The sequence below is a fragment of the Phyllostomus discolor genome, chromosome 2 (assembly GCF_004126475.2).
Source record: "Phyllostomus discolor isolate MPI-MPIP mPhyDis1 chromosome 2, mPhyDis1.pri.v3, whole genome shotgun sequence".
Taxonomy (NCBI): Eukaryota; Metazoa; Chordata; class Mammalia; order Chiroptera; family Phyllostomidae; genus Phyllostomus; species Phyllostomus discolor.
The window spans coordinates 105,795,410-105,821,292 of NC_040904.2; the positions used below are offsets into that span (position 1 = coordinate 105,795,410).

A 25,883-nucleotide genomic window follows, 5' to 3' on the forward strand; every position below is an offset into this window, starting at 1 on the left:
TTTCATTTTGGGTCAGTTTTGATAATTTGTCTCTTTCTAGGAACGTATTTCATCTAAATTGTCAAAATTTTTGACACAAAGTTGTTCACAATATTCCCTTAACACCCCTTTGATTTCCATTGGGCTGTAGTGATGTTCCCTTAGAATTTTAAATTCTAAACAGATCATATCCTGATTGGGCTAAATCCAGAAACTGGGAAGACATTGTTTTGTCCCGTTTTCAGATAAGGATAGATTTTTTAAATTGTTTTAAAATTAAAGTATATTTCTTTTTAAAATCACTTATATAAGCTTAGTTTAAGACATTCCAAAACTATAAAATAAGCAAAAACACTCATTTTTAGATGTGTGTTATCCTTTTTAAAACATTTTTAAAACATTTTTTAAAAAGGGTAAGAATAGATCAAGGACCCAAATGTACAATTTTCTGAATTTATTAGTGATTTTCCTACAGAGTAGAGGGAACAATTTATCCTCTAGAAGTTAGCATGCAAAGAGTCACTAAAAGTATACACTATTCACAAAATAACACATATTCTATGATTTCATCTATATGATGGTCAAAAAGCAGACGAAGCTAATAAAAAATAGAAGCCAGAGGATAAAGAGAAAATTTGGGAAAAGAGGATATTAACTAGCAGAGGGCTTGAGAAAGTCTTCCAGGAACACTGGTGATCACATATGTAAACATTTACTGAGCTATACTATTAAGGTTTGTGCACTTTTCCATATGTAAGTTATACCTCAAGAAACAGATGACATTCAGCCACAAAAAGGAATGTGGTATTGATGCATGCTACAACATGGAACACATAATGCTAACTGAAAGAAGTCAGCCACAAAAGACCACTTATATGATTCCATTTATATCTAATGTCCAGGATAGGTAAATTTTTACACAGAAAGTAGATTAGTATTTACATCGGACTGGGAGGGCTGGGGAGAAATGAGGAGTGACTACTAAGGGGTACAGGGTTTCTCTCTGGGGTGATGAAAATGTTTTTTGTTTTTGTTTTTTTTTTAGCATTTTATTTTATTTTTTATTTTAATTGTTGTTCAAGTGCAGTTTTCTGTCTTTTATTCCCATCCCAGCCCACCACCGCCCTTAGCCCTCCCCACTTCCCTCCCATTTCTACCCCCTGCACCCTAGTTTTTGTCCATGTGTCCTTTATACTTGTTCCTGTAAATCCTTCTCCATTTCCCCTGAAATTCCCTCCCCTCTCCCCTCTGGTCACTGTCAGCCTGTTCTCTATTTCAGTGTCTTTGTTTATATTTGGCTTATTTGTTTTGATGTTTAGGTTCCTGTTAAAGGAATTCTATGCAATGGAAATAAAGAAGGAGCTCCTACCCTTTGTGACAGCATGGATGGAACTGGAGAGCGTTATGCTAAGCGAAATAAGCCAGGTGATGAAAGACAAACACCATATGATGAAAATGTTTTAACATGGGTGACATGATGGTTGCATAACTCTGTGACTATTCTAAAAACCACTTGATTGTATACTTTAAATGGGTATTGTATTATAACAATCTATGAATTATATCTCAATAATGTTTTTTACATATGTAAAATACATTTTTATACATGTAAAATATTAAAATATATGAGGAGGGACCCCCCCAAAACCAGAATTTATTTATTAAAATTGTGTATTTATTCCTACATGTTTAAACTTCAGTCACCTTCAAAGTGCTCTCTCTATTTGGTAAAATACACCTATCAAGACATCTTTTCCATCACTCAGAACAGTTTTTGAACTCATTGATTCCGATGCCTTTTAGTGCTTCTGCTATTTTTTGTTTCACTTCTTCCACATCAGCAAAACATTTCCCTTTGAGAACTCTTTTCACCCGGGGAAACAACAAAAAAGTCACTCGGGTGAGATCAGGTGAATAGGGAGGGTGGGGCATAGGGGCCATTCTGTTTGTGGTCAAAAACGGCTGAACACTCAGCATAGTTTGGGCAGGTGTGCTCATAAATCACTTGTGAAATGGGCAAAGGCATTGAAAGAGTCTTCAAAAAAAGTTCACTGAAGCTGAACATAGCCTCTCACAACAATGACAGGTGACACAGAGGGGTCCCTAGAACACACATCTAGTGAGGAATCCTGTCTTACAATGGGCCCTCCCTCCAGGAGATAATTCTGGGTTTTTGGGGTCCTCCCTCATATATGAAACAAATAGGAGAATATACAATTATTAACAATAATGTATTGGCAGCAGAAATAGCACCAGAAATTAGACCTCAATTCAGCAACCTCAGTACTTGAGTTCTTGCTAAGAATTCAGAGCCAAGATTCCAACTATAAGAAAAAGCTTATTTAGCAAGTCACAGAGGTAGAAGAAGCGAGCTATAGAAGAAATGGGCTCAGGAAACAAGTCACAGAGGCAAAAGAAGGGCCCTTGGTGCTTAAGAGAGAGAAAGAGAGGGTGGCAAGGAAAATGGGGGAAGTGGGTGGGGAAAGGAGCGGGCAAGCTCTATAGAGCAGCTGGGTCTTCCATCTTAAGGGCTTGTAGGAGAGGTCCCAGAAGAGGATCTCAACAGAATATTCATCAGCTTTCTGCTGCGTCCTTTCAGGTCATGGTCTCTACTGATTGGTCAGCACCAGGGCAGGGGGTCATTAGTCAATGTAGCTGGTCCTGATGTCAACCATTGTGTCACTTGTCTGATTTTGCTGTTTTTCCATACCTGGAACTGAAACACAACTGAGGCCTAGATGTATTTGATGGAGATCAGAACTTCACTGTTTTGGGGGCTTAATGCTTTAGGGCTATTCCCTGGCCCCTCTGTTCATTCCCCATCTAAGGGGGTCTAATTCACATGAGTAGCAACATGCTGGAGGAGGAAAGGTCAGGGAGGTATGAACCATATGACCAGAGATACAAGAGATCAGGACGTCTGAACTGCATATGCTGGGGGAGGAAAGGTTACCCTAGTTGGGGCAAGGTCCTTATTTTTCCAGTTTTGCCTGTTGTTAGGCACCTGGAGCTGTCCACTTTGGTGACCATCCGTATGTGGCCCATCATCCTTGCTCTGCGCATGCTTTTCTAGCTGCCTACACATGTAAATAAAAGACCACCTTACTGTGTCTCTGAAAGTTATTACCAATGGCATACTGAGATTTGGTTGTTAAGTGCTGAGGAATTTTGTAGGCCAGTTATTAAATCACTGGTAGTTAAAAATCAATCACAGAAATCAGCAAATGCTACATATCAAAAGGTTTTTCCCCCCTCAGTAAGACAGTTTACCAGGATACCACTGGTTATTTTGCATACTTAGAAATAGATCAGTTCACAAGTTATTATAGGGAGAAGGACATGGACTTCGGGATTTTTCCATTAATGTTGCAGTGGAAGTAGAAAGGGTGACAGATAAAAAAGTTTGTGAAGGAAGAATAGGTGGGATATAGTAAAAAGAAAACATATTGTCACCTGAGAAAGAATTTACAATAACTGAGATTTTGATCTGAAGAAAATAAGCTTGTGGTACCATTACCAGGAATAGAGGAATTTTAAAAAAAGGAGTTGAGATAAAAGAAAGTGAGAACTGAGAAAAGTCTTTGAATATGGAGATTCAAATGATTATTAGAGACCTTTAGAATATATTACTGAAAGTTACAACACCAATGCCTTTAAGAAAATTGGAAAACGGTGAAATAAATTAGTAATAGTCTCTCCATGGAGATGTGTGACCATAAAAATGAGAAAACATAAAGGTATCTAGAGGGGACAGAAGGATTTTTAATTAAAGAGATATGTACATATCTAAACAGAAGAAAAGGAGCCAATGAGATTGAAAATACTGGAGAAGGGACTTCAGGCCAAGATGGAGGTGTAGGTGGACACACCATGCCTCCTTGCACAACCAAAATTAAGGACAACAAAAATTCAGAAACAAAAAAACCACCAGAACAGACAGAAAACTGAACTGTACAGAAGACCGACCACCATTCATCCAGACTGGTAAGAGGGGCGGAGTCGGCGGCTCGCTGAGAGGGGTCGAGGCAAGAAAAAGCAGTGGCTGGCAGACCCAGGTGCACAGGATACAGGCAGCAGTTGGCAGACCCCAGGCATGCAGGTAGCGGCTAGCAGACCCCAGTGGCAGACCCTGGGCATGGGGAGGCAGCGAGCAGACCCAGTGAGGCACACAAACCAGCTGGCTGTCCGCAGTCACACATTCCCTCGAAGATAAACCAGGTAAAACCAGGCAGCGAGATAGACCAAACAACCCAGGGACCCAGTGCAGGGAAATAAAGCCTAAAAGCACTGATTGAGAACACTTGTGGGAGTTGAGGTGCCGGGAGAGACTCCCAGCCTCACAGGAGAGTGTGTTGGAAAGACCCACAGGGTCCTAGAATGTACACAAGCCCACCCGCCCAGGAATCAGCACCAGAAGGGCCCAATTTGCTTGTGGGAAGTGGCAGAGGGGACTGAAATCCGAGAGATAGCAGAGCAAGTGCCATTGTTCCCTCTTGAATCCCACCCTCACATACAGCTTCACAACCCAGAGACTGGGTTGCCCCGCCCTGGTGAACACCTAAGGCTCCGCCCCTCATATGTAACAGGCACAACCAGACCCCCCACCCCCCACAAAAAAGAGGCTCAAACGGAAGAACAAATCAAAGCAGCAGAGCCAATACTTTTAAGCAACTGATAGACAACCTATCAGATGCACAGTTCAAAGCACTGGTGATCAGGATGCTCACAGAATTGGTTGAATTTGGTCACAAATTAGATGAAAAAAATGAAGGCTACACCAAGTGAAATGAAGAAAAATGCACAGGGAAACAATAGTCATGGAAAGAAAACTGGGTCTCAAATCAATGGAGTGGACCAGAAGGAAGAAAGAAAACATACAATCAGAAAAGAATGAAGAAACAAGAATTCAAAAAAATGAGGAGAGGCTTAAGAACCTCCAGGATATCTTGAAACGTTCCAACATCCGAATTATAGGGGTACCAGAAGGAGAAGAGGAAGAGCAACAAGTGGAAAAGTTATTTGAACAAATAATAAAGGAGAACTTCCCCAAGTTGGCAAAGGAAATAGACTTTCAGGAAGTCTAGGAAGCTCAGAGGGTCCCAAAGAAGTTGGACCCAAGGAGGAACACACTAAGGCACATCATAATTACATTACCCAAGATTAAAATGAAGGAGAGAATTCTAGAAGCAGCAAGAGACAAGGGGACAGTAACCTACAAAGGAGTTCCTATCAGATTGTCAGCTAATTTCTCAAAAGAGACCTTACAGGCAAGAAGGGGCTGGAAAGAAGTCTTCCAAGTCATGAAAGCAAGGACCTACATCCCAGATTGCTCTATCCAGCAAAACTATCATTTAGAATGGAAGGGCAGATAAAGTGCTTCCCAGATAAGGTCAAGTTCAAGGAGTTCATCATCACCAAGCCATTATTATATGAAATGTTAAAGGGACTTATCTAAAAAAAAGAAAATAAAAAAACATGTATAGTAAAATGACAGCAAACTCACAATTATTAACAGCCACACCTAAAACAAAAACAAAAACCAACTAAGCAAACTAGAACAGGAACAGAACCACAGAAATGGAGATCACATGGAGGCCTAGCAACGGGAGTGGGAGGAGGAGAGAGGGGGAAAAGGTACAGAGAATAAGTAGCATAGATGGTAGGGAGAAAATAGACGGGGAAGACAAGAATGGTATGGGAAATATAGAAGCTAAAGCACTTATGACACATGGACATGAACTAAAGGGGGGAATGTGGGTGGAAGCGGGTGTGTAGGGTGGAGGGCAATGAAGGGGGGAAATGGGACAACTGTAATAGCATAAGCAATAAAATATATATATATTTTTAAAGATTTTATTTATTTATTTTTAGAGAGGGAAGGGAGGGAGATAGAGCGAAACATCAATGTGCGGTTGCTGGGGGTCATGGCCTGCAACCCAGGCATGTACCCTGGCTGGGAATCGAACCTGGGACACTCTGGTTCCCAGCCCACGCTCAATCCACTGAGCTACGCCAGCCAGGGCGAAAATATATTTTTTTAAAAAAGAGAAAATACTGGAGAAGGAAAAAACAGAGAATTCAGGAAGAAAGAGGCTAGAAGAATAGCAGGGAATAGCCTCAGGAGAGCAGGGAAAGGTGTTAACTCTAGAAATAAGCAGGATCACATTTTGCTAAAAGCAGAAGAAAGGAAAGGTGATAAAAGAACAATGTTGAATGTAAAAGAAGAAAGATGTACAAACTTATATCTGACGCCCTCAATTTTCTCAGTATAGTGGAAAAGTGAAGTTACCTATGAAGAACAGGTAGTTTGGGATGAGAATGAAAGCTTGAGGAAAGAAGAAAATATTTGGAATAGTTGTGGGAAATGTATTAGAGCATTCACAAATAATTAATGAGACTATCAGATACTATATTCAAATTCAGATCAAGCTAAAAACTAGTAGCCAACTTAATGGGTTCAGGAACAGAAGTAGGCCCTGGTGAATGGAAGGGAGAAAAGAGGGAATGAAAAGTTATGGAGACAAAGGGATCTGGACATTTTTCCAAAGAAGGTATGCTAATGGCCAAAAAGCACATGAAAAAATGCTCAACAATATTAGTCATTATGGAAATGCACATCCAAACCACAGACAGCTACCACTTCTTACCCATTAGGATGGTTATAAGCAAAAAAGACAGGCAATAATAAAAATGGCCAGGAGAAATTGGAACCTTCATATACTGCTGCTGTGATGTAAACTGGTGCACAGCTTTGGAAAACACTTTTCAAAACGTTGAACATAGAATACCATGTGACCTAGAAATTATACTCTTAGGTATATAACCAAGAAAATAAAAATATGTGTTTTAAAAAGAACTTGTACATAAATAATGTTCATAACAGCATTATTCACAATTGCCAAAAATGAAAACAATCCAAATATCCATCAACTGATGAATGGATAAACAAAATGATACATTAATATAGAATATTACTCACCTATAAAAAGGAATGAAGTACTGATACATGCTACCACCTAGATAAAACAAAAGAAGCCAGACTAAAAAGGCCACATATTATATGATTCCAGTTTTATGAAACGTCCAGAATTAGGGACAGAAAGTAGATTAATGACTGCCAGGAGGTAGAAGGCGAGGGGACTGGGGAGTGACTACTAATAGGTAGGGGGTTCTTTTTGTGGGGATGAAAATGTTCTGGAATTAGTGGTGAAAGGTGCACAATATTGTGAATATACTAAAAACAATTGTATTGTACACTTCCAAATGGCTAAAATGGTACATATTGTCTCAATTTAAAAAGATACATTAAGTATCCTATCTTTCACAACTCTTTTTCTTCAATCTCCTTCGTAGTATACCATGTACGTTCAAGACAGAAGGCAAATGCAGCTGTCTCTCCTGGCTGGAGTTTGTGCTGAATCAATTCCTCCTAAGTATAGAGAATGAAACATAGGGTTCTTCAGCTACAGTGGATCAGCAAAATCTTTATCTCTCCAGGGTTGCCTCCAGTTAGAAAGTGTAGTGTTTCTGGACTGACAGCCAAGATGGAGGCATACACAGATACACTTTGATTCCTTGCAGAACCAAAAGAGAGATAACAAATTTAAAAACAAAACTAACCAGAACTGCCAGAAAATCAAATGTATGGAAGTCCAACCAAGGAGTTAAAGAAGAAACATTCATCCAGACTGGTAGGAGGGGCAGAGACAGGCAGCTGGAGTGAAGAGGACTCGCAGCAGGGCAGCGGCTGGGGTACCGGGCAGTCCCACATTTGTGTGTGGATAAACTGGGAGGAACAACTGGGGGCAAGACAAACAGAACAACCCAGAGTTCCAGCGCATGGAAATAAAGCCTCAAAACCTCTGACTCTAAGAAGAAACTCCCAGCCTCACAGGAGAGTTCATTGGAGAGATCCACAGGGTCCTAGAATGTACACGAACCCACCCACCCAGGAATCAGCACCAGAAAGGCCCAATTTGCTTGTGGAAAGTGGGGTAAGTAACTGAAAGTCAGCCGACAGCCAAGCAAGCTGCATTAGTCCCTCTCTGACCCCTACCCCACACACAGAACCACAACAAAACAACATGGGTTTCCCCGCCCTGTTAAATACCTAAGGCTTAGCCCCTTATATCGTAACAGGCATGGTGAGAAAAACAAAAAAACAAAAAATGGTCCAAATGAAAGAACAAAGTTCCAAAAATAAAACTAATTGATGAAGAGACAGTCAACCTATCAGATGCAGAGTTCAAAACTCTGGTAATCAGGATGCTCACAGAAGTGTTTGAGTATGGTTGCAAAACAGAGGAAGAAGTGAAGGCTATGCAACGTGAAATAAAGGAAAATGTACAGGGAGCCAACAGTGAAGGGAAGGAAACCAGACTCAAAACGATCTGGATCAGAAGGAAGAAGTAACATTCGACCAGGATAGAATGAAGAAGCAAGAATTCAAAAAAATGAGGAGAGGCTTAGGAACCTCCAGGACAACTTTAAATATTCCAACATCCAAATCACAGGGGTACCAGAAAGAGAAGAGGGAGAGCAAGAAATGGGAAATTTATTTGAAAACATAATAAAGGAGAGCTTCTCCGATCTGGCAAAGGAAATAAACTTCCAGGAAGTCCAGGAAGCTCAGAGAGTCCCAAAGAAGTTGGACCCAAGGAAGTACACACCAAGGCACATCATAATTACATTACCCAAGATTAAAATGAAGGAGATAATTCTAGAAGAACCAAGAGAAAAGGAGACAGTTATCTACAAGGAGTTCCCATCAGACTGTCAGCTGATTTCTCTAAAGAAACCTTACAGGCAAGAAAGGGCTGGAAAGAAGTATTCCAAGTCATGAAGGGCAAGGGCCTTCATCCAAGATTACTGTATCCAGCAAATTCATCCAAGATTACTGTATCCTCCATTTACAATGGAGGCGCAGATAAAGTGCTTCCCAGATAAGGTCAAGCTCAAGGAGTTCATCATCACCAACTCCTTATTATATGAAATGTTAAAGGGACTTATCTAAGAAAAAGATGACCAAAAATATGAACAGTAAAATGACAACAAACTCACAACTATCAACAACTGAACCTAAACAAAAAACAAAAACAAACTAAGGAAACATCCAGAACAGGAACAGAATCACAGAAATGGAGATCACATGGAGGGTTATCAGTGGGGATGGGAGGGGGGAGAATGGGGGAAAAGGTACAGGGAAATAAGAAGCATAAATGGTAGGTACAGGGGGAGGTTAAGAATAGTATGGGAAATGGAGAAGCCAAAGAACTTATATGTATGACCCATGGACATGAACTACGATGGGAGAATGCTGGTGGGAGGGGGTGCAGGACAGAGGGGAATAAAGGGGAGAAAAAATGGGACAGCTGTAACAGTATAATCAATAAAATATATTTTTTAAAAAAGAAAGTGTAATATTTTTATAAACACCCTGTTACTCTCATCTCAGTTAGAGAACAGTGTCTCTAAATGTTGAGGCTTATAAAAGCAGAACTAAGTATTTCTACCTGTGTTATAAAACATACCTTCTTCATTTTAACCTCAAGAGAATCCTACAGAATAATACTGCTTTCAAGTCTTTTGACTATCTGATAGTGAAGTATACAGGAAAGGGAGTGGGTTTAAAACTTAGATCTAAATCCCAGCTCTATCACTTAATAGCTGTGAAATCACAGAAAGCTTTTAAAGCTTTCATTTCTTTCATAAAACAGAAGATAGTAATTCTGCCCCACAAGGTTATTATGAGTATTAAATAAAATAGCATATGCAAAGTAACTAGCATAATATTTCACATTCAGTAGGCACTTAACAAATTTAGTTCACCATCAACAATGTTAGCTCACTTTCTCTTCCATTCTATGAACATAGGTTTCATTATGCCAACAAAATCAATTAAGTTGCATTAATCTCAGAATGTTTTATAACCAATGTAAATTATAACCAATACTGATCATCATTATCCCCTAAATTATAAATTATCTGAATGCAATATAACTTCAATAAAAACTTTTTCCTGATTTTGTTCACATACATAACTCACTATTCCTCAAAATTCCAATGAAAAAGAAGAAATTCTGGTGTTCTTACTAGTAGGGAAATAGAGATAACTCAAATAATTAAGAGTAGAACTTAATATTGGCTTTCCAGTACTCTTTCTACTTCTAAGGCTTCTTTTTCTTTACATTTAAATTTTTATTTTTAATTTTTTAATAATATTGATATACAATATTAGTTTCAGGTACATAATCCATTGATTAGACATTTATATAATTTATGAAGTGATCACCTCAATAAAACTCATACCCATCTGACGCCATACATAGTTATTACAATATCATTGACTATATTCCCTATGCTGTACTTTACATGACCATGACTATTCTGTAACTACCAACTTGTGCTTCTTAATCCCTTCACCCTTTTTTTTTTTCTCAATCTTCATCCAAGGACACTTTTTCATTGCTTTTAGAGACAGAGAGAGAGAGAAGGGGAAAGATAGAAACACCAATGTAAGAGAGAAAGAAACATCGATTGGTTGCCTCCTATACACGCCTGGACCAGGGATCGCACAAACAACCTAAGTATATGCCCTGGCTAGGAATTGAACACACAGACTCTCAGTTATGGGCTAATGCTCCAACCAACCAAGCCACATGGCCAAAGCACTGAATGGATTTTACCTATCCCCGCACCCCTTCCCATCTGTCAGCCGTTAAAGTATTCTCTATCTATGAGTCTGTTTCTATTGTTTGTTTGTCTATTTTGTTTTTCAGATTCCACATATAAGTGAAATCATATGGCATTAGTTTTTCTCTGTCTCATTTCACTCAGCACAATGCCCTCTAGGTCCATCCATGTTGTTTCAAGGGGCAAAATTTCATTCTTTTTTATGGCTGAGTCATATTCCATTGTGTGCTCATACATACACCACTTCTTTATCAATTCATCTATTGATGGACACTTAGGTTGCTTCCATATCTTGGCTATTGTAAATAATGCTACAGTGAACATATGTTTGCATGTCTTTTCAATTTAGTGTTTTGGATTTCTTTGAATAAATACCCAGAAGTGAAATTGCTGGGTCCTTTTGTGTTTCTCATTATAGCCTCTGTTTTAAACTCTATTTTGTCTGGTATGAGTACTGCTACCCAGCTTTTTTTTTCTTTCCATTTTCATGAAATATTGTTTTCCATTCCTTTACTTTCAGTCTATGTCTCTTTAGATCTGAAGTGAGTCTCTTGTAGACAGTATATGCAAGGGTCTTGTTTCCTTATCCATTCACCAATCCTATCTCTTTTAATTGGTGAATTAAATCTATTTGCATTTAAAGTAATTGTTAGATCCAATATGCAGTGGAGGAGATAGAAGTTACACTCATCTCCTCCTAAGTCCAAACTGTATTTACAAATAAATTATAGAACAATGAACCTGAATTACTAACTGAAGACTAGCTGAACAGAAGTCTTATAACCAATGATTTATAAAAGAAGCCAAATCCAGGCTGATAGGAAGGGCAGAGACATAAAAGATCTGGCACCACAACTACATATCTCAGTTGCAAAGGCTGAGATCCCTAAAAAGCATGGAATCTCAACCCTACACGTGGATCCCACCAGCCCGAAGCACCAGAGCCAAGAAGAGGAGCCCACATAATATCTGGCTGTAAAAATCAGCAAGGATTCTGTATGCCAGGGAAAAACAGGAGTCTTTTAGAAACCCAGGTTTCCTGTTAAAGAGCCAGTGCCAAAATCTCATTCCCAGCCACTCACCCTGGGCTCTTGCAGAGAGAGGGTGGATTGGAGCAGACTGGAGTCACATAAGAACACACTGGGCTTCATGGCTCCAGGGAGAGCTGAAGGGACAGCTGCCTGGGTGCCTGTACTGAGTTCCTCTCTCATTCCACCCACAGACACCATCCTTCCTGGGTCAAGCATTCCCCTCCATACTGAATCAGTCTGGAGGAATGCACTAGCCCCACCAGCCCACCTCCCTGTTGCCCCGCCCTGCTGAACTCATAACCTGTAGAGGAGTCACCTGCAAGGGCCCATGGTGTAGACTTTTTTGGAGGGCTCTTGATAGTAAATTCAGGGAGTATCAGAGACCAAGTTGTGTGGCTCTAGGGCAGGGGCCATTTCCCTCCACCCCTAGCCTGACCAGTGCTACTCCCCTCATGAAAGATCCACTAGCCCCACCATCCCGACACCTGGTAGCCCTGCCCTGCTGGGATCTCACCCTGCTGAGGAGTCAGATGGCTGTGGCCAGTTTGGGCCTTTGGCACAGACTCTCTTGAAAGTCTCTTGTAGAGGGAGAGACAGTTCTGTGACACTACAGTGGGGGGCATGTTTCCCTCCCATGCCCAACCCCCAATACCATTCTTGTGCAGAGCCCTCCCTTCACACAGCCAAATCTTGGTCTGTTTGGGTCTGATGAACACTGCTGGCCTCACTCTGATGGACTCCCTGAGACCCTACCCCACTTCAAAGGTTTGCAGGCATTCAGCGAGTGGCAGGTGGCCTTGGTGTACCCTGAGACTTTGGCTGAGTGGCCTCAGTCACAGCACTGGTGCTGAGTTTGAATCAATATTAATCTGCCTCTACCTGGTGACTCACTGGGAACCTACCTCACACACCTCGTAAACCACCAAAGACTATTTCAGCAACTTAGCCTAACAGCAAGCCTGCTGGCAGATCTCAGGGTACCCTAAGCCTTTTGCTTACATGCCCCCAGTCTCGGTGCTGCTGAAAGTGGGCCTTGGTGCACAGCTTGGGCCCTCCCCCACACACCCAGGCCCAGCAGTGGCAGCCACAAACTGTGGATCATTTTGTAGCTCCAAATGGGTATCCCAGGGCTGGTAACAGGCAGCACCTGACACTAACCCGCACCAGAGTACCTCCCAAGGGGCCCTACACAGGGGTGTCAAACTCATTTTCACCAGGGGCCACATCAGTCTCGAGGTTACCTTCAAAAGGCCTAATGTAATTTTAGGACTGTACAAACGTAACTACTCCCTAACTAGGGGCAAAGAGCTTGGCATTGCCTCCAGGTAGAAACAAGGTGCTAGGCCAGATAAAACAAGGTGAAGGGCTGGATTTGGCCCACGGACCTTGTGTTTGCCACCTCTGCCCTAGAACCAACACACCTAGTGACAGGACTCAGGCCACATCAGAGCACAATCCAATTAGCTCCACAAGCAGCACACCCAAAGGAAGATAATTAGCCGGCACCAGAACCTGCCTGGGGGAATTCTGATTCACAGGGTCAGCCCCTGCACAGCAGTTTGTATACTGTGGTCAGGATCAATCCTCATAGTCAGTGAACCCAAGGAATCCCACCCATGGACAGGCCAATAGCAACTACAGCAGGAAGGTTCACATAACTTACATAATGGACATTCCTGGAGCACCTAGCTCAGGCAATCAGGAAGACTGTGCAACTGAGCCCCACAGGACGTTTACTACATAAGGCCACTCCACCAAAACTGGGAGGCCTAACACCTCTAAACACCTAATACACAGAAACAATTACAGAGAAGCAGCCAAAATGGGGAGACAAAGAAACATGACCCAAATGAAAGAACAAGAGAAACCCCCGAAAAAAGAACTAAATAAAATAGAGGCAAGCAATCTACAAGATACTGAGTTCAAAACAATGATTATAAGGACACTTAGGGAACTCAGGGGAAGAATGGAGGAACTCAATGAGAACTTAAAGAGACAGTAAACATAGAAAGGACACAGAAACCATTAAAAAAGAACCAGTCAGAAATAAAGGATACAATAACTAAAATGAAGACTACACTAGGAGGAATCAACAGCAGGTTAGATGAACCAAAGAATCAAATCAGCAATCTGGTAGATAACAAAGCAGAAAACACCCAATCAGAACAGCAAAAAGAAAAAAGAATCCCCCCCCACCAAAAAAAAACACAAAACAAAACACAAGGACAGATTAAGGGACCTTTGGGACAATATCGAGTGTAACAACATTTATATCGTAGGGATACCAGATGGAGAAGAAAGAGAGAGAACAAGGGATTAAGAGTCTATTTGAAGAAATGACGACTGAAAACTTCCTCAACCTGGTGAAGGAAAAAGACACACAAGTCCCGAAGCAGAGAGACTCCCAAACAAGATGAACCCAAAGAGGCCCACACCAAGACACATTATAATTAAAATGGCAAAGGTTAAAGAAATAATCCTAAAAGCAGCAAGAGAAAGCAGCTCACTAGAAAGGAGCTCCCATAAGACAGTCAGCTGATTTCTCAACAGAAACTTTGCAAGCCAGAAGGGACTGGCACAAAATATTCAAAGTGATAAAAAGCAAGAACCTACAACCAAGATTACCCAGAAAACCTGTCATTTAGAATTGAAGGACAGAAAAAAAGCACTTCCCAGAGAAGAAAAAGCTAAAGGATTCATCACCACCAAACCAATATTACAAGAAATGTTTAAGAGTCTTCTTTAGGAAGAAGGAAAAAAAACCCCAAAATATAAAAAATAAAATGGCAATAAATATATTATCTATCAATAATTACTATATTTTTATTTCATAATTTTCTTTTTCAATTATAGTTTATATTCAATATTATTATTTTATATTAGTTTCAGGTGTACAGCATAGTGGTTAGGTAATTATATATTCTACAAAGTGTTCCTCACAATATTTCCAGTACCCACCTGGCAAAATACATAGTTATTACAATATTATTGACTATATTCCCTATGCTGTTTTCTTTATGCCCACGCCGTTCAGGTTCTTCTTGAATATCTTTGGTGCTGGGGGAGGCATTGTCCCAGAGGGCGGCCAGCAAGTAGGAGGCAAAGTAGCATACCTCAGTGGTATGGTACCTCCGAAGGTGGAAAGGCCTCATATGTGCAACCTGAGAGGCAACAGGTATGGAAAGCTCTTGTCTATTTCTTGAATTCCTACTTATCCTTCAAAGTTCAAGTCAGAAATAATCTCCTCAATGAAGCTTATCAAAAACCACTGTCCGCACCCCTCAGGCAAAATTCCTCTAACCTTCTATTTGTCCTTTTTCATACTGTATCTTAATTATGTCTCTATCCCCTATTTCTCTGTGAACTTAAGGGCAAGGTCATCTTTTCATTTTTGTATCTGTAATTCTAGCAACTGACACACAAACGTTCTCAATATACGTTGACTGAAATGAGATTATGAGATCTCCATAAGCAGAATTGTGGCCAATTTCCTCCAGAGTTTAGGTACTTTGTGACTTATTCATACATATGATAAATATTAAGATTAGCTAATGTTTTATTCTTTGTAAATATTTTTGTGATCCTTTTGGTTATACCTTTAGAAATATCTGTATCAGTAAATTCTTTATATTTATAAACAAACTAGTGATAAAAGTTATCCCTTAATTTTTCCTCAATTCTTGCCCTCTCTTCTATCCATGTCATCCTGAACCATCAACCCAACTATCTAATACTTGGTGATCCCTCCCATTCCTTTCCCCACTTGCAAGGAAAGCACTTTTCTAATGCTAATGAACTCTGAGCCTTGGAACTCTACATTCTGCTCACATCTCTCAGACGGAAGAGCTTGCTTATCTTTACACTCCTAGTTACCTACTGCCACGCTGGCACATTATAAATTTGTGATAACATCTTGTCTGCTCAATCCAAATGATAGCTAATGACTGGATAAATAAAAAATGGTACATAACATTTGATGGCATGCTATTAGCCAATAAATACAAATCAAGTAATGATACATGCTACAACACTAATGAATCTTGAAAACATGCCCAGTGAAAGAAGCTAGCCACAAAAGACCACATATTGTATGATGCCATTTGTATGTAATGACCAGAACAGAAAAATCTATAGTGCCCGAAAGTACAGTAGTGGTTTCTAGAGGCTGGGGAGGTTGGAAGGAAATAGGGAGTGATTGCTAATGTGTATGGGGCTTCTTTTTGTAGTGATAAAAGTATTCTAAAATTAGTTGTGGGGATGGTTGCACAACTCTGTGAATATACTAAAAAGCACTAAATTGTACAGTTTAAATTAGTGGATTATATGATCTCAATAAAGCTATTATTTAAAAAATATCTTGCTTGCTTTTGCTACAAAATTGAAAGGGGTTCCGAGACAGAAAGTACAGGTATATGATGGAGATGACAAACAAGTTTATTTAATGTATACTCCTCATTAGGATCAATCAGTCTAGCCAGTTGGGTGAGTGAATCTTTAACCATTAGCCCATTCAAAATAGCCAGCATGTGCCAGAGAAGAATGTGGAATAGGCAACAAAAGCCACTCAACTGATTTGTGACATGAATATATGATGTAAAGTAATTTAAAGAACTGAGATTCCTCAGATTCTAAGGACCAAAAATTTAAGTCTTCTTAGAGTCCATTCCACTAAGATGGGCCTTCTTTGCTCTATTACTGGCTATGGCGACTGGCTGAGAGTACCACCTACTTGGTCATAATTTGTTCATATTCCAAGTGAGGTTGTTGAATTGGTGTCTACCACCATCTCCTTAACCTAAACTAAGAAACATTCAGAAAATAACAATGCGCTGTTTTGTTGACTGCTGAGTCATTTTCTGAGTTTACTTCTGCTGTATGCAGAATAATGGTATCTATTTACACCTAAATCTCCATAACATATGACTACGCTTTCTGTGGCAAAAGAAGCCTTGAAGATATGATTAAATTAAAGGACTTTGAGGCAGGGAGATTATCCTGGCATGTCCAATGTAATCACAAGGGTCTTGATAAGTGAATAAGGAAGAAAGGAGAGTCAGAATCAGGAGGTGTAATGACAGACGTTGTGGTCAAGGTGCCAGGATTGCTGGCTGGTTGGCACCAAGAGCAGAGCAATGTGGACAGCCTTTAGAAGCTAGAAAGGCAAGGAAACTGATTCTCCCCTGGAACTTCCAGCACCACCAACACTTTGACTTTAGCTCCCTAAGACCCATTTCAGTCTTCTGACCTCCAGAACTGAAAGATATATCTGTATTGTTTTACTCCACCGAACTTGTGGTAACTTGTTACAGCAGCAATAGGAAAGAAATACACTTGCCCCACAAATGTCATCAATACCAGGCCTGGAACATATGCTTCCTATCTGTGAAGTCCAATTGCTTTTATTGCTCAAGATATGTTGGGAACCGCCCTGCCTGGTATCAGAAGCTGAAAACCCCGCCTAGGCTAAGGCTAAGGGAACACCCTTGGAACAGTAAGCCAGCAAGGAGACAAGCTTATCTCCCTGACAGGCGCGCTGCTTCTGCTGCTTCATTCATAACTGAACCCCAAAGCTTGGTCGGTTAGCCAATGATGGTTAAGATTCCCCAAGGGGGGAACGATCTAAGACAGGCACGATCACATGGGAGGCCCCCAAAAGAAGGACTTTGGGGGCTACAGCAAAAGGGGGTGATGGACCCTCGCTCCTCAGCTTTGACAGCCTGAGTCCTCATCATCTGGGAGAAAATCTCCTTATCTCTTAGTTGCCTTAGTTCCCTTGCTCCACCTAAGCCTGAAACAATGACAGGGTGGTGCAGCCCTGTGCTGAAAAGGGTGGGTTCCCCAGGTGATCAGGCCTAAGAAAGAATATATAAAATCCTGTGACACCTGCTTTGCTTAGAATGCTCTCAGTTGAATGAGAACATCCAAGGAGGAAGTTACTTTGTTCCTTAAAGTCTTACAGCTGTTTGACCCTGACTCAAAATAGGCCCTCAGACTTCTTTGTTATCTATTGTTTGATCCTTACTTCCTAGCAATGAGTAATGAGCTTTTACCTGAATTCTTATTCAGACGAAACCAATAAAAAGCCTCTCCAGAGGGGGAACGAGGTGCTCGCTCCCCACATGAGGAGTGGCCATGGCGCCCTCCAGGAGAGAGGGTGGCCAAGGCGCTCCCCACTAGAGGGGGTGGCCGTTACATCCCTGCTTCTCCACAGAAACTGGTCTGTCTCTGTGCATGTTTTTTCTCAAGTTTCGATGAGCCATCCGCAGCATTCCATGATCACTGCTGGCCGGTGACCCACGCATCAAAGATAGAGTATTGGTTTGGAACAACTGTTAACTGTGTCAGAGTAGAAATGTTTTTCCATTTGGGTTATGAAGCTTCAGAATGAACCAACAGAAAGAACAGTTTGATCTCTGACTAATGAACATCACAGGTTAAGAAAATATAGAAACATGCAATTTTGTCACTGGGATTTTGAAACACTGACTTCATAATATTGTATATCAACAATCACTTCAATTGTGTGTTCTTTGACATGTTTTGGGGGGGAGGAAGATTTAGTAAGGATGTAAACCTGAGGCAGGATGAGCAATTTGGAATGGGGTATTTCATTGAAGGCTTGGCAATAGAAATACAAAGATAATGTTCCAGAGATAAAGGATCATAAGGTAAGCAGTAACAGAAAAAAGTTCTCATCTAAGATATAAGCAGTAATAGAGTAGACAAGTGATATGAAAGAAAAGACAGTAAGACACAGAAAACTAAACACCATGAGATGATACCAAGATCAGATCACTGCCTAGAGTCCCAATTTCTCTATTAGTTTGAATTTGATCTTTAGCCTAATATACAACACAATCTCCAAATTTTCCTAACATTTGTTTTCCAATTTCAATGTACAGCTGAGTTATAATCTAGTAAGAAAGCATAAGATTTACAACAACTGTGAAAATACTTACTATCCACCACACTTACTATTCATTCCCTCCATTATTTAAGAAGACAAGTAATGCTGTATCAGTTTTCTACCCTCCCCCTGGGTTATATGCACAACACAGAAATCTCTTCCTTACTTACAACTGCACAGCGTGGCATTTTAGAAGGAATCCCATCTTCCTCTGTTGCCCCATTGGGTCCAGGTACCTCTTTCCTCCTCTTCCTTGTGTTGACTTTGGCTGAACTCTGTGCATCCATCTTCTTTTAACCGGTCATACAAAGTGAAAAAGAATTTTTTCTCATTGAGGTAGAAAAAAGTCTGTCACCAGTATTTCAGAGATGTTAACACAGATATACTCAGCAAAAGATCAATTCCATAGCACACATTTCACAAAGATCCAACTGCATCTGGAAAAAAACAAAGCTTCACAAAACACAGGATCCAGTAGAAACTCTGAAATGCCTCTCTGTGGAACAATGGCCACAATTAATCACCTGACTTGGAAATTATTCCTCCTGACCAATGAAGCCTGCATACTAACTACTAATTTCATATTCTGATTACATTCAAAAGATTGGAATAACTTGGCTGAGAAAGTCAGTTATACAGACTTTAACAGTGTATCATTCCTGGGATATCGGAGGTATGATCAGTGAAAGGAAACATAAAAGGGACGTCTTCTCTGCAGACGGGGAAAAGGGCCTTTTTTAAAGGAATGGTCATCACCATTCCTGATTTAACAAAGCATGGATTTCTTAACTCTAAATGCTCTGTAGATTTCAGAGACCGCTCCACTAAGGATCTATAGAAATTGTAGTGTAAATGTACTGCATCTTTTAAATGCCCTTCCTTTTCTTTCTTCAACACACAGTTCCCCTTACGCTTTCCGAGTCTTAAGCCCCTTACATAATGTTCAGAGTCCCCAACTATTAAAACCCCACCCCAGGCTTCTTCTTCCCCCAGGAAAAAATCTTACTCATCACTGACTCATTTAGCAGAGAGCTTTTAGCAACCAACTATCATATAAACGGTCCAAATGTTTGATATTTCATGTTGAGATGTTGGCTTGTGCTACCTCTCCAATCCCCAGCAAGGATATCTGCATTTTTCTTGAGTAACAATGTATACAAGCAACTTAATTTTTGGGTATTGATGAAATTTTAGGCATTAGCCAGAAATCGGGCACAGAGGAATTTTAGTGATCAGCTGCCATCTCTGCCCAAGATACGGTACAGTGGAAAGACAGAACAAAGACCTTCAGGGCAGAGGTGGGAAACAACAACTGCCAGACAGAATGAGGACATTCTACTCTGCCTCACTGACTCTAGTAAGCCCTTCTCATCTAAACAAAAACATTCAGCCTTACTTTCTTCCCTCCAGTTAAATTCCAGTGGCAATGTGACAAGATCTATAAGAAACCTGACCCAATTCTGAGAGACTGAAGGTGACACCCTAATGCTGACAAAGAAAAACAAATGTGAGTCTAAAGTGAAAGATGAACACCACCCAGAAACTCCCTTTCATCACAAATGTGAATTAAAATGGAAGAAGGATACTATACTTTTACAAGCTTTTCCAGTGATGATGATCAGAACTTTTCTCCTTCTTCTTCATTATTATTATTATTTCAAAATATCCAGGTCTGTATTACTATTCCTATGTCACTGTCTGAGAGGCCGGTGAAGAATGCCTAATTGGTCCATTTAGAGAGCATTTCTCACTTGCATATGACAAGACTTCTCTAAGTATCCACTAAGTTCTTCTCAGGATAAGCAGACAAAATCCATTGGAAAAATATTATCAGCAATCTGGTGATGGACAGCTCAAGATCAGGTAATTAATAGTTCTTACAGTGTCCTGGCTGGTATGGCTCAGTGGATTGAGTGCCAGCCTGCAAACTGAAAGGTTGCCGGTTTGATTCCCAGTCAGGACACATGCCTGGGTTGTGGGCCAGGTCCCCACTTGGGGGCATGCCAGAGGCAACCACACATTGATGTTTCTCTACTTCTCCCTTTCCCTCTCTCTAAAAATAAATAAAATCTTTAAAAAAAAAACTTTAAAAAAACAGTACTTACTGTGTACAAGGTATTATAACAATTTTTAAAGTAAAAACTATTTTCTCAAGAAGTCTTCAGTCAGCCCTGGCTGGCGTAGCTCAGCGGATTGAGCGCAGGCTGCGAACCAAAGTGTCGCAGGTTCAATTCCCAGTCAGGGTACATACCTGGGTTGCAGGCCATGACCCCCAGCAACCTCACATTGATGTTTCTCTCTCTCTCTCTCTATCTCTCTCCCTTCCCTCTCTAAAAATAAATAAACAATTTTTTTTTAAAAAAGAAGTCTTCAATCAAGGTAACGAAACCACATGTTTATGTAAAAAAAGTTCTTTAAAATTCTAAAACCACTGGGAAAAAGTTTGTTGAGGAACAGGATATTCATACAGTTTCAAAGTATCTCCCCATAGATTACTTGCTAATTACAAAGGGAAAGCATTACCTTTATAGAGAAAAAATCTCTTAGCTAAGTGATAAAGTTAATTAATATCACCAATAATGCCTCTTTATGTGAAGCACTGAGGATACATTATCTGCCAAAAATGCATAATCTGTATGGGTATATGAGGAATACGCAGACAGACCTTAATTAAAGGACTGTCTACAAAACAAGCCTGTATTCTTCAAAAAACGTCAATCATGAAAAACAACAAAAGGCTGAGGGACTGCTGTATGTTAAGAAACCAAAGAAATGAAAACTAAATGTAATATAAAATTCTAGATTGGAGGAAAAATTGTTATAAAGAATAATTATTAGGACAACCAATAAAATTTGAATATAAACTATGTATCAGGTAATATTAGGCATCAATATTAAACTTCCCAGATTTGATTTTATAGCATGTTAAATAAAAAACTGTCCTTGTTTTTAAAGATTTTTATTTCTTAGAGACAAGGGAAGAAAGGGAGAAAGACAGAGAGCAAAACATTGATGTGCGAGAGATATATGGATTGGTTTCCCTCGCATGCCCCCAGCTGGAGACCCAGCCCATAAGGCATGTGCCCTAACCAGGAATCAAACCTGCAACCTTTTGGTTCACAGGCTGGTGCTCAGTCCACCAAGCCACACCAGTCAGGGCTGTCCTTATTTTTAGAAGATAAATGCTGAAATATCTAGGAATTAAGGGTTATGATCTCTGCAATTTACCATCAGAAAAAAATAAAAGGGAAAAAGTATATGTTATATTACATATAAGAAATGTGAAGCAAATACGGCACACATTATCAATGTATGAATCTAGGTGGGGCATAAGGGAGTTCATTTTGATATCCTTTCAACTTTTCTATAGGCTTTACTTTTTTTAAATAAAAAATTTAATTTTTAAAATGCTCTGTAACAGTTTCTACACAGATCAGCACTACATTGTCTTTGGGGTCTCTAGAAACTGATTTCCTCTCCTTCCTGACTTTCATTCAGAATACATGATACATATATTCCAAAAAGTATGTCTAGTAATCTAAATGTCTTACAAGGAAGTAAGTTAATAACAACAGTCATAATAATAGCTATCTTTTTTGAATAGTTACTATGTTCCAGGTACTGTACTAGGCAATTAGTACACATATATACAGGTATTATTAGCCTCAATTTACAAATGAGAAAACTAAGGATCAGGGGAGTTAAGCAACCTATCTAAGATCACACACAGCTAGTAAGTACAACAGCCAGGATTTAAATTCAGGCTTGCCTAATTCCTAAGTCCTTACTAATAATAATATTGTGTTGTCTTCCAGAAACCTAAGATTTTTAAAAAGAAGCTGCCTCATTACTGTTGTTTCTTTATATCAAGAATATTGTTTCTACAGCATGGGTTCCTTGTGTTTTGTTTTAATTTTATGTATTGATTTGAGAGAGAGGGAGAGAGAGAAAGAGAAACACCATGAATTCATTGTTCCACTTAATGCACTCACCAGTTGATTCTTGTATGTGCCCTGACTGGGGATCGAATCTGTAACCTTGACAGGACCATGCTCTAACCAACTTAGCTATCCAGCCAGGCCCCTCTGTGTTTTTTCACATTTAAGTCAGGCCAGGCTAACTGAGCAGTGGAATAAAAAAGGGTCAGAGTTACTTAAGGGTAAACAAGGCCCCAGCACCAATCAGATAGAACTGACCTGGCTACTGGTTCAGAGGCTGTTTGATTTGTCACATACACAGATTTTTAGATCTTTCCTACAGGATAGGTTAGCTAAGGTTTCCTGGTAACTTTTCAACTTAAGTAATAAAGAATTTTTAAATATCTGCTCCTCCCTCTTCTGACATTACAAATAGGTAGTATTTTAAAGGTACTTTTACTTTTCATACATGATACAAAAGTTTTAAGGATTCATAAGAAATCAAGTAAATGCCATTTCATATTTTCATCAGTTATTTTCCATAACTGCAAGGAATTTAAATTCCTTAATGTTTATACATCCAAAGTCATGTTTACAGGAATTTCCCAGACGTCTTCACTCTCTGTGTCGGGGGAAGGGGTAATATATATTATATTTGTACAGCTTTACTGAAGTATAATTCTCAAATGATAAACTGTACATATGTAAAGTATATGATTTAATGAGTTTTAACATATCTATATACCCATTAAATCATCAAAATTAAGATAATAAGCATATCTATCACTCTCAAGTTTCTTCATGCCACTTTGTAATTCATCTTTTTTCCCCACTCAGGTTTTGCTTTGCTTTCTTGTTTATTTTATGTTTTATATTGTGGTAAAATATAAATACTGGTAATAAAAATTTGCTTTGTTTTGTAACTGCTTGCTTCCTAAAGTACTGAACCATCTTGTCATATGATTCAACTTAACCAGCCAAACACATGGTGAATATCATTATAGTAGAAAAGCAAAGGCACTCCTTCTCACATTTAAAATGCTGCCAGCATGGTTTTAAAAATATTTGAAAGCCAAATTAACATCTGGGGATGCTAGATCTTGTGACACTGGATCTATTCCACCATGTTAAAAATAATAATACAGAAAATATAAAATGTCACAATGGGGACTCGAGGCAAGAGAAAGGAGTTGTCTGACTAGTTATTTAAGGCTAAAGTAAAATTCACAAACAAAAAAAAACATAAGGCAACCATAATATTAACATGTTACAAAGGCCTTTAATAAATAATAGTAATACTAATACATTTTACCTGTATTTCAGTTGAGTACATACATTCTTCAACAAAATCTCTCATCTGCCTTATATAAACACCTCTAATCAAATATTTATAGCAATATTAATCAATATTTTGTATCCATGCTCCATGGATGGATCCATGGATGGATCCATGGATGCTCCATGGATTTTTACATTCTAAGAAATGTAAAAATCTTTAACATCACCAACAGCATAGTGCAGTGATTAAAAATCAGATTAAAAGTATGAATCTCATCTCTACCACTTACTGGCCATGAAAACTTGAACAAATTCCTTACTCTTTCCAATCCTAGGTTGCATCATCTAACAAATGAGGTTTAAATGGGATAATCCATGGGCTGTGTAAAGCCTTAGTTCAGTCCCTGGTGCACAGTAAGTACTTATAAATATTAGCTATTATTATTTAGTAGTAGTAATTATCTGCCTTGTTGTATTCATGCATCCCCTATACCAAAAAGGTTTTGCCAAGTTTCCCCCATGATTATTATTATTGTAAAAAGTAAACTCTTAATATAAAAGTATGACAAAATATGAAGTATGTTGTATCACCCCTATTTTTCACTCCAATCCCATTCAAAAATGACTAGTGTAGCAAGAACTCTTCTAGAGTCTGATGTCAAGCTACAAAGAAGAAACATTATACTATTCCTCCTAACAACGAGCACTTATATAATGCCTATATGTGTAAACACCTTAAAAATATTAAAAGCCCTGGCCAGATACCTCAGTTGGTTAGAGTATCATCCCAATATGCCAAAATTATGGGTTCAATCCCTGGTTAGGGCACATACAAGTATCAACCAATGAATGCATAAATAAGTGGAACAACAAATCATTGTTTCTCTCTCTCACTCTTTCTCCCTCCCTAAAATCAATAAACTAAAAAAAATTATTTAATGAGAATATTAAAACTCTTAATATTCACAACCCTTTGATACAGGTATATTATTATTACTATTTTACAGATGAGAAAACTGAGGCACAGAAGATGAGATCACACAGCTAGTAAGCAGTGAAGCTAGAAATCAAATTTTTTTAAAAAAATCAAATTCGGTCAGACTATCTGCAGACTACATACCCTTACTACTATAGTATTACATATGATATAATACAGAAGGTACCTGGTAATTCTCTCCAAATATTCGAGAGCTTGTCATGCTAAACAGGGGGACACTACTCTGTGAAAGTCCAGACAATAGAACATGGATCGGTGGTTCAAAAACACAGACGCACAAGTTTTAACTAAACACAAATTTTAACTAAACATAAGAAAAACTTTTTTAGGAATAAACATTATCTGAAAAAAGACTGGGTGATCTCAAGAAACACTTCATTTTGGTACACCAGGACATTCAAGTAGAGATTGTATAGAAATATATTTATTCATTTTGTTGGTCATAATCCTATTAAAGTCTAACTTAGTTGAACTTTTTGTTTATACAAATTTTATTTTTTTCAAACCTTGACCATCATCTATCATATTAATTATTTATCACAATTGTACATAATCTATAAACTTGAAAAGCACAGTTTTTATGTCTTCATCCAACTCACTAGTGAAAATACTGATCAGGATAGATATATCACCATATGCCAACGTGACATTCCACTAGAACCCTCTTTCCTCATTGAGATCCATCCCTAATACTCTTTAGGTTAGCACAATGTAAAACACAGTAAAGTGTGTCTTTAGAAAACAGAATAGAGAATATATTTAGAATTCTTAACGAGTTAGGGTATTCAATCCAATGTAAACTTGTTTTACTGTACCATCCCAAGATCCACATTTCTCTATTACAGTCCCAAAGATTATGATGATAAGCAATGATAATAATTATAGCTAGTACTTACAGAGTACTTCCTATGTGCCAGGAAGTGATAAACCTTTAGCATATATATATATTAAATAACAATCCCCACAACAATTCAATGAGGTAGTTAATACTATTATTGATTGTTTTGCTAATGAGGAAATTGAGAAACAACTAGGTTAAATGACTTGCCTAAGGTCATACACCTAAAACAGAGAAAAAACAA

General features: G+C 39.0%; 1 protein-coding gene across 5 annotated transcripts in view; it reads right to left on the reverse strand.

Moving 5' to 3' along the window:
- The window catches only part of PCYT1A (phosphate cytidylyltransferase 1, choline, alpha), a 59,681-nt gene that overhangs the window by 24,104 nt on the left and 9,694 nt on the right, over positions 1-25,883 (reverse strand). For 3 of the 5 annotated variants that reach the window (XM_028503993.1, XM_028504019.2, XM_036018270.1), the window contains exon 2: positions 18,780-18,899. The exons of 1 other annotated variant lie outside the window; for it this stretch is intronic. In XM_028503993.1, coding sequence (XP_028359794.1) covers positions 18,780-18,896 — 117 coding nt within the window. In that variant the 5' untranslated portion in view covers positions 18,897-18,899. The remainder of the gene's footprint in view (positions 1-18,779; positions 18,900-25,883) is intronic. One more of the 5 variants, XM_028504002.2, reaches the window with a different exon arrangement.